Below are 14,292 nucleotides of genomic sequence, written 5' to 3' on the forward strand. Positions count from 1 at the left end.
AAAAGAGCTCTATCCACAACATGACAAATGAGAAAGAGCCAAACCGCAGACCTAGGAGAGCAGCGGGAGAGGGACAACAAGGCCTACATCTCCAACTTACCTGTACCAAAGTTTTCTCAATGTTCATGAACATTTCAACATTACGATCCATTCGGGATGGATTTTGAAGATCAAATCTCCGCCTAAGAGAGAGAAAAAAAAAGCTTTACTAAGTTTTATCTTCAGTTTTAAACAAGTGAATACTGCATTGGGGAATTTCACTTAAATGAATTTAAAAGGCTTAGATACTAAGCTAGTCCCAAAGATGACTCATCCACAGAATCCAGAGTGGAAGAAAAGAACAGATGCCCAAGGTGTCCTCTAACCTACACAGACACATACATACACATACCTTAAAAAAATAAAAAAATAAAAAAAAAAAAAGGTTAAATTTTCTTTCTTTCTTTTTTTTTTTGAGACAGGGTTTCTCTGTAAAGCCCTGGATGTCCTCGACTCAGAAATCCGCCTGCCTCTGCCTCCCAGAGTGCTAGGATTACAGGCATGGCGGCAGTTAAATTTTAAGAACATACAACAGTCAAAACAAAGTACCAATGTTATGAATTCCTGTTTTCTTTCAGTTTAAGATATATTACATGATATAGAAAAGTAGTTCAAAAGGCTGGGGACATAGTTTGTGATAGAATGCTTGCCTAGCAGATAAAAGGGACTGGATTCACCCCCCAAGTACTGCAAGGGAAGAAATGTAAATTCCACAGATTTAACACAGGAATCACATATAAACAAAGATAAGTTTACTCACCACACACACAGGAGCAGACACACACACACACAGTTTACAGCTGGCAAAATGGCTCAGCAGTGAAGATGCTAATTGCTGAGCCATTTTGCTGACAACCTGAGTTCCATGCCTAGCATCCTCAGGGTACATGAACTGACTACAAAGTTGTCTTCTACATGGATGATGCCTGTGCTCATGAACACATACATGAGAATTTTAGTTACTGTGCTGCCAGGCATGGTGGTACATGCCTGTATTCACAATACTAAGAAGGCAGAGGCATGTAAATCTATGAGTTTCAGGCCAGCTAATACTACAAACCCCCCCCAAAAAAAACAAAAACAAACAAACAAAAAAACCAAACGCTATCTCAGAAAAACAAAAAGAACTTTTAGTTATTAAGACAACAAGTCTGACCACACAAATGGGTGCCACAGCACGTGTGTGGAAGTCAGAGAAAGAAAAAATGGCTCACAACTGTGCAAAGGAAGATGAAAGCTGTGCTAATCTCTTTAGCCTACTTAAGCACCCACATGGTGGCTCACCACTGCCTATAACTACAGCTCCAAGGATCTGGTACTCTCTTCAGGTCTCTATAAGCACTACAGTCACATGTACATATACCCCCAGAGACCTACATATATAAAACCCCAAAATAAATACACATATATAAATAAAAAATAAAATGTTAATTTTTCAATAAACCATGTTAAAATTACATATTCTAAATTCCAAAACATATATGCATCTCCTGTGCTTGAAGTCTGCAGTCTTAAGCCAGGAAACACCTACCATAAAAGTAATAGCCGGGCGGTGGTGGCGCACGCCTGTAATCCCAGCACTCTGGGAGGCAGAGGCAGGTGGATTTCTGAGTTCGAGGCCATCTTGGTCTACAGAGTGAGTTCCAGGACAGCCAGGGCTATAGAGAGAAACCGTGTCTCGAAAAAACAAAAACCAAAAAAAAAAAAAAAAAAAGACTCATAAAGATCCTACAGTTAAGCTTTATAAGGCAAAACACAAACTCACTAGGATTGGTGGTGGTGGAGATCAAAATCAGTAAGGAATTTCCAATGCTAGTGATAAGGTATGAGACCTTAAAATCCAAAGTATGGGTTAATATCAGAAACAGCCTAGAAACACATCCTAGAAACAGGTATTCCCACAGGGAGAAAGACAGATCTATCATACTTAAGCACACAGAAAGTTACTTTCAGCTATAGGTATGAATTTAAGAATAAGAACGTTGTTTTGAATCTTTATTACACTGTATTTTAAAGCCTAGATTAAATAAGAAAGCAACTTTTTTGTTGTTGTTGTTTTTTTTTCGAGACAGGGTTTCTCTGTGTAGCCCTGGCTGTCCTGGAACTCACTCTGTAGACCAGGCTGGCCTCGAACTCAGAGATCTGCCTGCCTCTGCCTCCCAGAGTGTTGGGATTACAGGCGTGAGCCACCACTGCCCGGCAGAAAGCAACATTTAAAGTAATCTATTTAGCAGACACATTCCTCATAATTTAAAAGATCTATCCAACTATCTCGGTGCTAGAAGAACAAGTTGCAGATGTTTTTCTGGCGACAAACTTTGTATGTTCCAATCTGGACTCAAAAACACCATTTGGCTGAGGAGTCCTAAACTCCTGACCATCCTGCCTTGTATTCCTCATGCTGATATTATAAACCAGAATGGTGGCAGAAATCTTTGAGCATTTTTTTAAAAATACAGATTGCATATCTGATGAGGTTAGTATAAAGAGTCTGTTATGAAGAACTGAAATAAAAATTTAAAATGGGAAGTGACCTGAATGTAAAGAGCATACAAATGGCCAACATGCCAAAAGCTTGATCTCCCTATCCATCAAGGAAGTACCACTCAAACTACAGCAACACTTCATCCCATCTGCCCTAGTTAGCATCAGCTGTCATTTAAGAAATCTCAATTCAGAGATGGCCCAAATCAGATTAGCCCATGGCAATGTCTGTGAACACTTTTTAGATTAATGATTGATATGGGAAGGCTGGCTTTTGTTCCTGCCCTGACTTCCCTCACTGAAAGACTGTGATCTAGAAGTATAAACCAAACAAACCTTTTCCTGCCTAAGTCCATTCTGCCTAGAGTAGTTAATCACAGTATGGTGGGTGAAGGAGAAAGGCCCCCACAGGCTATATCTGAATTCTTGGTCCCCAGCTAGTAAAATGACTTTGTTGGAGAGGGCATGCCATTGGGTGTATGTGTGTGTTTTAAGGTTTTAAAAGACTACACCAGGCCCAATGATTCTGTGCCAGCTGCGTGACAATCAGGATGTAAGATATTCAGCTAGAGAACCTTGTCTGTCTACTTCCCATGATAAGCATGAAAACCCCTATTCAAATGTTTTCTATAGAGTTGCCTTAGACATGGTATCTCTTAATAGTCATATAATGAATGGTAACTAAGACACAGCAACAGAATGAAACTAGAACATCTTAGTTACAAAGATTATAAAAGAAAAAAAAAAAAGCCAGGCAGTGGTGGCGCATGCCTTTAATCCCAGCACTTGGGAGGCAAAGGCAGGTGGATTTCTAAGTTTGAGGCCAGCCTGGTCTATAGAGTGAGTTCCAGGATAGCCAGGGCTATACAACCTGTCTTTTTTTTTTTTTAAAGATTTATTTATTTATTATATGCAAGTATACCATAGCTGTCTTTAGACATCAGATCTCTTTACGGATGGTTGTGAGCCACCATGTGGGTGCTGGGACCTGAACTCATTACCTTTGGAAGAACAGTCGGTGCTCTTACCCACTGAGCCATCTCTCCAGCCCACAACCTGTCTTAAAAATCAAAAACAAACCAAAGAGAAAAAAGAAAGAAAAAAGAAAAAAATGGGATGCTTGAGAAACAGAATTCTTAATTATTGGCAGAAATGTTATTGAGGCTGAATCTAGTTCAAGACTACATCCCAACTTTTCAAGACAGAGCCATGTTGGTTTAAGTTCAATGCCTAGTCTACAAAGAGTGTATGTATGAGTGAGTGAGTGTGTGAGTGTGTGTGTGTGCGCGCGCGTGCAGATGTATGTGTGTTAAACTAGCAACTTTAAAAATCTATTTTTTAAGCAGAGAGGGGAAAGCCGTGTGGCTTAGCAATAGAGTACTAGGCATGCATGCTACAGCAGTAAAGAGAAAAGGATGCAATGAATTCATCAATTATTCAAAGTAGCGTATGTTTTAGCTTGGTTCAAGGTTAAAGTCTGTCATCAGGGAAAACAATGCAGGAACTGAAGCTGAGACCACGGTTTGTTCCCTATAGCTTTAGTTTGCTTTCTTATTTTTTTGACACCTCTGAACTGCCCCCAAAGTGGGCTGGGCCTTTCCACATCAATTAGAAAAAAAAAATGTCCTACAGGCTTAGGTCAATAAAATAGGGGTATTTTATCACTGAAGGTTTCTTCTTTTCAGATAACTCTAGCTTGTGTCAGGTTGACAAAAAAGAAAAAAACAAAAAACAAAAACCAACAGTCGGGCAGCGGTGATGGTAAATGCCTTTAATCCAAGAACTTGGCAGGCAGAGGCAGGTGGATTTCTCTGAGTTCGAGGCCAGCCTGGTTTACAGAGCGAGTTCCAGGACAACCAGGGCTGTACAGAGAAACCCTGTCTCAAAAAACCAAAAAGAGAAAAAAAAAAAAGTCAACTTAAAAGAAAATCAAGTTACTAAGAAATTTTGCTACATCCAGAAATATCAACCTCTCATTATTCCAATTCTGAAAATAAGTTGTACAACTCTTCATAAATATGCAATTTAAATTACCAAGGATTCCCACTCAACCAGTATGGTCTACATCGTGGGTTTTAGGATAGCTAAGGCTACTAGAGACCCCATCTCAAAACAACAACAAAAATTAAACAACAAAACTATCATTAGTGTGTGTGCGTGCATGCAAATAATTTCCTTGTGGCTAGGAACAAACTCTCAGCATGCACAAAGCCCCTCAATTCAATCTCTAGTACCCAAAACATACTATTTCCCTAAATAAGAAGTTTTGTTTTTTTTCTGAGGGGGTTATTCAGAGATCTACTGGCTCTGTCTCAAGTGCTGGGATGAAAGGTTCAACCTACCACACCTGATTGAAACTACAATCCTGAGGAAAAAAAGTCTTCAAAAAACTGAAAAAGTGAAAATGTATTAAGAAAAAAAAAAAAAGGCCTTACCTTGCCATAACACAAATATCCTCACAGAATCCTCTACATAAAGAGTATGACTTCACACATGTGTCATCACATCAATATCCTCACAGAATCCTCTACATAAAGAGTATGACTTCACACATGTGTCATCACATCAATATCCTCACAGAATCCTCTACATAAAGAGTATGACTTCACACATGTGTCATCACATCAATATCCTCACAGAATCCTCTACATAAAGAGTATGACTTCACACATGTGTCATCACATCAATATCCTCACAGAATCCTCTACATAAAGAGTATGACTTCACATCATGTGTCATCACATCAATATCCTCACAGAATCCTCTACATAAAGAGTATGACTTCACATCATGTGTCATTACATCAATGTCCTCACAGAATCCTCTACATAAAGAGTATGACTTCACATCATGTGTCATCACATCAATATCCTCACAGAATCCTCTACATAAAGAGTATGACTTCACATCATGTGTCATCACATCAATATCCTCACAGAATCCTCTACATAAAGAGTATGACTTCACATCATGTGTCATCACATCAATATCCTCACAGAATCCTCTACATAAAAAGAGTATGACTTCACATCATGTGTCACCATCACATCAAAACAGGAAAAGGAATTAAAAACTTACCAGCCCTGTTCATTTTTGTACTTGTAAGCAGCCCCAAGAATGTGACACAAGGTGCCTCCAGCTTTGAAATCCATGAAACATTTTGCCTAAAGAACCACAAATTGCACAAAAGAATAAGAAAAAGTTCCGACATCATCATTCATGTTATACTTAAAACTTAAAAACTCCTATCTGTTAAGAAAATGTTCTACCAGTCAACTAACTATACTGGCAGGCCTCCTTTCTAAGTCTGGTTTTCAGATACCCTGGGCTAATCTCAAGGTCACTTAGAAACCCAAGGAAGCCTTAAAACTTTTACTTCAGCCACCTAGTAACCTGGATTATAAACTTCAACCACAAGGTCTAGCTCAGTGCTATTTTTTACTTTTATTTATTTGTCCATTGTTGTTGTGTTGAGACAGGATTTTTCTGTGTAGCCATGGCTATCTTGGAACTCACTCTGTAGACCACACTGGCCTAAAATACAGAAACTCGCCTGCCACTGCCTAGCTTCTTTTTTTAAAAAAAACAGGCTCTCACATAGCTCATGTCGGCCTCAAATGAGCAATGCAGCTGAGACTTGACTTTCAACTTCTATCTTTCTGCAGCCATTTCATAGGTACTGAAGGGACATAGAAATGAGCTACCACAACAAGCTAGAAAGAAGCTTTTTTTTCACCTTTAAAATTTTATTTACAACTGGCCAGTGAGAAGTCCTATTTCAAATATCAGAAAATAAATAAAATCGCATATATTAGGTTGGAACAATGGCTCAACAGTCACTACTTTTGAAATTACCAATGCCCAAGTGGCAACTCACAACTAAAACTCCAATCCTAGGGGGGTCTGAGGCTCTCCTCTGACTTCTATAAATCCTGCAATCAAGCACACAAACCTACACACAGATATATAAAATAATTTTAAAAAATTTAAATCTTTAAAAATAAATAAATAGCTGGTAGGAGGGATACCTTTAAACCCAAACCCAGCACTCAAGGCTGAAGCAAGATCTGAAGCCAGCCTGATTTACAGAGTTCCCAGACAGCCAGGGCTACAAAACAGAAACTACGTTTCAGAAAATAAAGTATTGACGCTGTTAACTGTCTTTCTCATGCAATTTCCTTTTACAGAATCACAAATCAGAAAAATCTTTCATTTGAGAAAATGTTGATTTTTGAGAGGAAGAGGAACACACCTGATCACCTGGCCCTAAGCCATGAATTATTTTTAATTATGGTTTATGATTAAAAATATTCTCTAACCAGTCAACCCTTAGTAAACAATGGCATAGTTCCCGGGAGTGAAGATCCCATGTCTAAAGCACCCTGCAATGTCATTTTGGGTGATGATACTTACATGTTTACAATTAAGAATAACAAAAGAACAAAAACCATATTTTAAAAAAAAAAAAAAATACCTTCTTTGTTTTTGTTTCTAAGACAGGGTCTTGCTGCATAGCTCTGGCTGTCCTGGAACTCACTATATAGACCAGGCTGACCCTGAATTCGGAGACCCAACTGCCTCAGCCCCCCAAGTGCTGGGATTAAAGGTGTGTATCTTTATACCAGACTATAAAAAAACCAAAACCGAATAAAAAACTTCATTCTAGAATAGCCAGAACTGGAGACTGTCTCAGAAACAAAAAGTACTTTATATATGCACATATTTTACTCTAAATCATGTGACATTTGATAAACTATAGTGAATATTATGTTGCTGTATATATTTTAGACTTATTGTATATATATGGCATTTTGTCTGGATATTTGCACATGCACTATGTGCATACCACACATAGATGGAATTTTTTTTTGTTTTTTAGATTTGTTTTTTTTGAGACAGGGTTTCTCTGTATAGCCCTGGCTGTCCTGGAACTCACTCTGTAGACCAGGCTGGCCTCGAACTCAGAAATCTGCCTGCCTCTGCCTCCTAGAGTACTGGGATTACAGGCGTGCGCCACCACCGCCTACATACCACACATAGAAACACACATATATACATAAATAAAAATTCAAAGTATAGAAATTTAAACATTTTTATTAGCACGGTGACACAAAATTTTTTAAAGATTTATTTCATGTATGAGCATACTGTTACTGTCTTCAAACATACCAGGAGAGGGCATCAAATCCCATTACAGATGGCTGTGAGCCATCACGCAGTTGCTGGGAATTAAACACAGGACCTCTGGAAGTGCAGCCAGTGCTCTTAATCACCAAACCATCTCTCTACTCATGGTGACAAGCTGGGCGGTAGTGGCACACACCTTTAATCCCAACACTTGGAAGGCAGAGGCAAGAGGATCTCTGAGTTCGAGGTCAGCCTGGTCTACAGAGTGAGTTCCAGGAGAAACCCTGTCTCAAAAAAAAAAAAAAAAGAGGTAGAGAGACAGAGGCAGAATCTTTGAGCTCATGGCCAGCCTGGTTGACAGAGTGCATTAAAGGACAGCCAAGGCTACAAAGAGAAACTCTATCTCAAAAAAAGGCCAAACAAAACAAGCATACGCATATGCACACATGCACGAATGTGCACGAATGCACACAACAAAGGTTGGAGAGATGGCTCAGTGGTTAAGAGCACTCACTGTTCTTCCGGAGGTCCTGAGCTCAATTCCCAGCAAGCACATGGTGGCTCACAATCACCTGTCATGAGATCAGACGCCCTCTTCTGGTGTATGTCTAAAGACAGCTACAGTGTACTTAGATATTTATAATAATAAATCTTGAATGAAAGGAATGAAGGAAGGAAGGGATGAAGGAAGAAAGAAAAAAGATTTTTAATTGACAAAATATGTATTTATCAGCTGGAAATGGTGGTGTATGACTCTAATTTCAGCACTTGGGATTCAGAGGCAGGCAGATTTCTGTGAGTTGGAGGTCTACAAAGTGAGCCCAGAACAGTCAGTGCTGGTAACATTGAGAAATCCTGCCTTGAAAAGCAAAACGAACCCAACCCTGTATTTACGTATTTTGTGGGAGGGGCACAAGTGCTCTAGCACAAGGCAAACATAAAGCTCCATTTCCTTTCTCTGTGCAGCTTCCAAAGATGGAGCTCTGGCTATTGAGCAGGGAAGCAAGTGCTTTTTTTCATCTGCTCAGCCACCTCATTGTCCCTTGATATAATTTTAGAAGTATAGAAATTATCACAGACCTTTAGTGTGAACCAATCAAATAAGACTGTTACAGAGCCGGGCGGTGGTGGCGCACGCCTGTAATCCCAGCACTCTGGGAGGTAGAGGCAGGCGGCTTTCTGAGTTCGAGGCCAGCCTGGTCTACCAACTGAGTTCCAAGACAGCCAGGGCTACACAGAGAAACCCTGTCTCGGAAAAAAAAAAAAAAAAAACAAATCCAAAAAACCAAAAAAAAAAAAAAAAAAACCAAAAAAAAAAAAAAAAAGACTGTTACAGAACTTGCCTAGTACACAGAAGGCCCTAGGTTCAAAGACCAGAAAGAAAACAAAGTCTCCAATTCTGTGTAAGCTGCTTTGCTGTGGCTCTCCACTAGAGCACTAGAGTTATCTGACTCCTGAGGACACTCATCCTGTTCATTGTTTTCTTTTCACATACCTCATGTGGTAGAGAAGACAGCAAGTCAGCGTGCTTACCACCAAGCCTGATGACTTAAGTTTATTCCGTGACCCACATGGTGGAAAAATACGACTCCTGGGAATTGGCCTGACCTTTACAAGCATGCTATGTCAGACATGTGTCCATACACATAAAAGCATACAAGTAAATAAATTTAAAATTTTAATTAGGGGCTAGAGAGACAGCTCAGCTGTTAAGCACACTGACTGCTCTTCCAGAGGTCCTGAGTTCAAATCCCAGCAACCACGTGGTGGCTCATAACCATCTATAATGGGATCTGATGCCTTCTTCTGGTGTGTCTGAAGATAGCTACAGTGTACTCACATTAAACAACTCTTTAAGCTGGGCAGTGGTGGCGCATGCCTGTAATCCCAGAACTTGGGAGGCAGAGGCAGGAGGATTTCTGAGTTGGAGGCCAGCCTGGTCTACAGAGTGAGTTCCAGGACAGTCAGGACTACACAGAGAAACCCTGTCTCAAAAAAAAAAAAAATTCCAAAAATAACCCCAAAAAATTTTAATTAACACACACACACACAACAGACAAGTATCAGTATAGATAGCACAGTAGAAAGCAACCATAGCAGAAAAATATTACTTGAGATTGTTGCTGCAGAATATAAAAGACATTAAATGGCACAGCCCAAAAGAATCCCACCACTAAACTGAGTATGACAGCACATGCCTGTAATCCCAGCTCAAGAAGTGAAGGCTACGCTGGTCGGTGGTGGCACATGCCTGTAATCCCAGCACTCTGGGAGGTAGAGGCAGGCGGATTTCTGAGTTCTAGGCCAACCTGGTCTACAGAGTGAGTTCCAGGACAGGCAGGGCTATACAGAGGAATCCTGTCTGGAAAATACCAAATCAAAAAAAAGAAGTGAAGGCTAAAGGAACAGTTCACAGCCAGTCTCTAAAACGGCTCCAGACAGTCCTGGGCTCTGTGAGATGATGTCTCAAAAAACAAACAAACAAAAACGTCCTCTGTACAACTTGTTCCCCATCCCCTATATTGCCTGGCAATAGTAAGGGAAATCAACTAAAAGTGAGACCTAAAAGGACAGAAACTGAAGATGCCTGCATAACAAGCTCATGCACTTACAGGTAGTTTGGTGAAAGCTGGGTTGGTGACATGCTTCCCAAAAGCATCTTCTTGGAACTGTAGAAGCTGCACCACCAGTCCAGCCAGTGTTTTATTGGTAGGAGCATCTGCATGAACATACTGCAAGATAAAGAAAGACACGGATTTAAAACCTGGCACAGCTAATGCTGAAGAGAAAGCTACATTACCTTAGTTCCTAATACCTACTAAGTAATGGCACTGTACCACCACATTTTAGATGTATAAAGTTCATTCTCCACTGTAAAGAATCATAAAAATAATGCATGTACATACTTAAACGCAGATCGTAAATGCTAAAGAGAAGGCTCAGCAATTAAGACAAGATGCTCTTACCAGCACCCAAATGGCAGTTCAGAAATGTCTGTAACTCCAGTTGGAGATTCCAGGACTGAGGTACCAGTCATATATGGAGTACACAGACATACATGCAGGAATAAGACGCATAAACACCCACACAAAGAAGACAAACCAGGCTGGAGAGATGGCTCAGTGGTTAAGAGTACTCACTGAGCCTGTCAGTGGTGGCGCACGCCTGTGATCCAAGTGTGCACTTGGGAGGCAGAGGCAGGTGATTTCTGAGTTCCAAAGCCAGCCTTGTCTTCAGAGTGAGTTCCAGGACAACCAGGTTTACAGAGAAACCCTGTCTCAAAAAACAAAACAAAATAAAACAAACAAGAGTACCCACTGTTCTTCCAAAAGACCCAGATTCAATTACCAGCACATGGCAGCTCACGTCTGTATTTACAGTACCAGAGTACCCAACACCCTCACAGAGACATACATGCAGATTAAACAATGCACATAAAGTAAAAATAGATAAATCATTTAAAAAAAAGCATACCAATGGCAAAGACAGGAAGTAGCTTGAGGACAAGTAAAGTGTAACTACTGAACTGACTGCAAAGCCTCTGACAGAGCCGGAGGGATGGATGGCTCAGCACCGGGGTGCACGGCTGCTCTTCCAGACTATCTAGGTTTGACTCCCAGCACTCACGTGGCAGCTCACAACCATGCTAATTCCAGTTCCAGATGATCCAAAGCTCTCTTCTAGCTTATACAAACACCAGGCATGTACAAAGACATGCATACAGGCAAAATACCCACACATATAAACTAAAAATAAATTTTAACTTTTCTTTACTTGAGCCCACTATTGGTAGCTCATCCTCATAATCCTGAAACTCTAGACTTGAAAGGAGGATCCGCAAGGAACTGAAGGCCGTCCAGGCCCACCAAGGGAGTTCTGGAGCTTCTGAGTACAGTGATTTTTGGTTTTGTTTTGTTTTTTGAAGTAAAGTCTTATGTGGGTCAGGCAGAAAGAAAAGAGACCTCCCATGTCTCAGTGGTTTCATATTAATTGCTGATATTTAAATTTCTGTTCTAGTGCTGAAGATGGCTCAGAAGAATGCTTGCGGCTCTTCCCAAAGACCAGAGTTCAGGTCCCAGTGCCCATATCATGCAGTTGACAACTGCCTTTACATTTGGTCCCAAGGAATTTGATGCCCTCTTCTGGCCTCTGTGGACATTCACATGCATGTCACACACACAAAAAGAAACCTCTAAGTTTATATGTTCTAAATACCGTAAAATGCAATAGAAATTAGTAAGCCAGTGCAGTGGCACATGCCTATAAGACAGGCAGGCAGCTCTTTCTTTCTTTCTTTTTTTTTTTTTTTGGTTTTTCGAGACAGGGTTTCTCTGTATAGCCTCACTCTGGAGACCAGGCTGGCCTAGAACTCAGAAATCCGCCTGCCTCTGCCTCCCAAGTGCATCCTGGTGGTGGTGCACCGCCACCACCACCACCACCGGCCTTAGGCAGCTCTTTCTAAGTTTGAGGTCAATCTGGTCTAAATAGTGAGAACTGTTCAGAAACAGGAGAGCAGGGAGAGGAGGAAGAGGACAAAGTGTAGGGTCCACCAAGCAGAAATAGTCAACTCTATTCTGACTTCAAAGCCTTAAAGACATGATCCCTTCTGAAAACACCAAAGTATTTCCAAAGCAACCTAAGACCCCTGTCGAACACAAAGAGGCTTCACTAAGCTGCAGACACTGAATGAAATGGTTCAAATTACTTTGTCCTTATTCAGTTTAAGACAGGGTCCCATATTGGTACTCTAGGCTTGCCTCTAGGATGGCCTTGAACTTTTGAGCTCACACCTCTCAAAAGACTGCAGCAGAGCCTGGCTTTAATGTGGTGCTGGGGTTCAAACTCTGGACCCAACCCATGCTAAACAAACACTGTACAAACCAATTTAAGTCCCCAGATCCTAGTTTAACTTTGTATTCATTCAACAAACACTAAACAACTATTAAGCAACAAGAGACAGTTAAATGTCAACTATGAGCCAGAACAGAGTTGCATCTTCGGGCTTGCAAATCTTAACGCCCATTCTGGGTCCTCAATGGGGTAACTACCACTACTACCAAATTTTAAGAGTACAGGAAGTGCTTTAGATGTTTCACCATATCAACTAAGGGAGTCATTCTTCAACATTTATATAAATGTGAAATTTTACTAGAGGTATTATTGGGAACAGTGAGGTGAATACACATGGGTAAAAACACTTGTCATGATCCTCCCATCCTAAGTTCAACTCCTGGTATGGTGTTAGAGAAGAATCAATGTGCTTAAGTTGACATGCAAACAGGAGTTGGATGTACCCCTCCAAAATAGATGTAATTTTTAAAAGTATTAGCAAAGGGTTAATTCCCAACTTCGTAAAACAACTGACTCAGCAGAATTTGGATTCTAAAGTACGGGAAACAGGAGGAATTTAAAAAAAAATTAACATTACAAAAAAAGTAGAGATGATATAAACTGAGCTCTCGCTTATACTCACATCCTTACACATTACCTAAAGTACAATGAAGTGAAAAAACACTTTTAAATGGTCCTGTATCAATCCTACAATGCAAGGTTTAAACCTACATTAATCCACAAGGCCAGTCATCCAAGGTCCCCTACTAATCCACACAGGGAAGCAAGCCCTTAGTTACCTAACCGCTTAACAACTGGTCTCTAAACAAAACTTCAAGATACTTTTATTAGGATGGGCTTTGTTCACACACCTAAGGCAGCTAACAAAAGAACAGAAACACACGCTCTGCGACTCTGCCCAGCTCCAACTCTTCTGTACATAACAGCAAGAGAACTGAGGCTTCCCACGGGAGTGCGTGTGCCCCAGAGAGCCAGCAGCTGGGCCAGGTCGCCGCGTGCCGAGTGGCCCGCGGGGGCGTGGCAAGCACCAAGCCGGCCTTTGTTGTCCCTCGTGGCGCGCGGGGGGGGGGAGGGGCGGACCGAGGCATGCGAAGCCGGCAGCCACCATCAGCCCCCGTCGCGTGGCTCCACGGTCCCCACGGGCGCGCGCGAACCCACCTTCTTGTAGTGCTTGCCCAGCCAGACTCGCACCGAATCTAGCTGGGACACCGTGTCCGGGCTCTCCCAAAACTTGCTGGCCGGGCCCCCGTCCTTCCTCCGGTACACGGCCAGCCCTGAGGCCGCCGCCGCACCCCCTGCACCCACGGCGCCTGCTGCTGCTCCCGGACCACCACCCGCTGTCGCGGCCATAGTCACCGTCCGTCGTGTCTACCGCCCGGCCTAGCCTGGCCCTCGCGGCGTTTCCCGTTCGCACCCGCGCGCGCGCGCGCAGATGCCACCTCTTCCTCCTGGCCCCGCCCAGTCAACTCTCTTCCGGCGCTGAGGTGCGGCCACGCCCCTTCTGGACCCTGGAGCAGCAACGGACGGGCGGTGAAAGCGGGCTTACGCATGCGCAGCATGCTGGTCGTCCGCTACCGGGAGAGGCTGCCCGCCTTTTCCTCTGGTCTCCCAGCGCCCCAGCCTCTGCTCTTGATGGACGCTACGAAAGACTCTCCCAGGCTTCCTTCATCTATTCGTTAAGCGGTCAACGACCTCAAGGAGGTTCTGTATCTCTGCTTGAGAAAGCCGTCCAGAGTGTGCAGCGCGAGCTGAAGGGTCCACCCTGAACGCTAGTAAGCAATTCCTGCTACG

At 42.1% G+C, this 14,292-nt stretch overlaps 1 protein-coding gene across 2 annotated transcripts in view; it reads right to left on the minus strand.

Annotated features, from left to right (window-relative positions):
• The window catches only part of Smarcc1 (SWI/SNF related, matrix associated, actin dependent regulator of chromatin subfamily c member 1), a 97,379-nt gene extending 83,420 nt beyond the window's left edge, over window positions 1-13,959 (minus strand). For both annotated transcript variants that reach the window (XM_052187141.1, XM_052187140.1), the window contains exons 1-4: window positions 13,660-13,959; window positions 10,263-10,382; window positions 5,602-5,687; window positions 101-182 (exon numbers count right to left, since the gene is read on the minus strand). In XM_052187141.1, the coding sequence (XP_052043101.1) occupies window positions 101-182; window positions 5,602-5,687; window positions 10,263-10,382; window positions 13,660-13,851 (480 nt within the window). In that variant the 5' untranslated portion in view covers window positions 13,852-13,959. The remainder of the gene's footprint in view (window positions 1-100; window positions 183-5,601; window positions 5,688-10,262; window positions 10,383-13,659) is intronic.
• Between the last annotated feature and the right edge of the window lie 333 nt (window positions 13,960-14,292).

This window comes from Apodemus sylvaticus, chromosome 7, assembly GCF_947179515.1.
Source record: "Apodemus sylvaticus chromosome 7, mApoSyl1.1, whole genome shotgun sequence".
In the NCBI taxonomy this organism is placed as follows: domain Eukaryota; kingdom Metazoa; phylum Chordata; class Mammalia; order Rodentia; family Muridae; genus Apodemus; species Apodemus sylvaticus.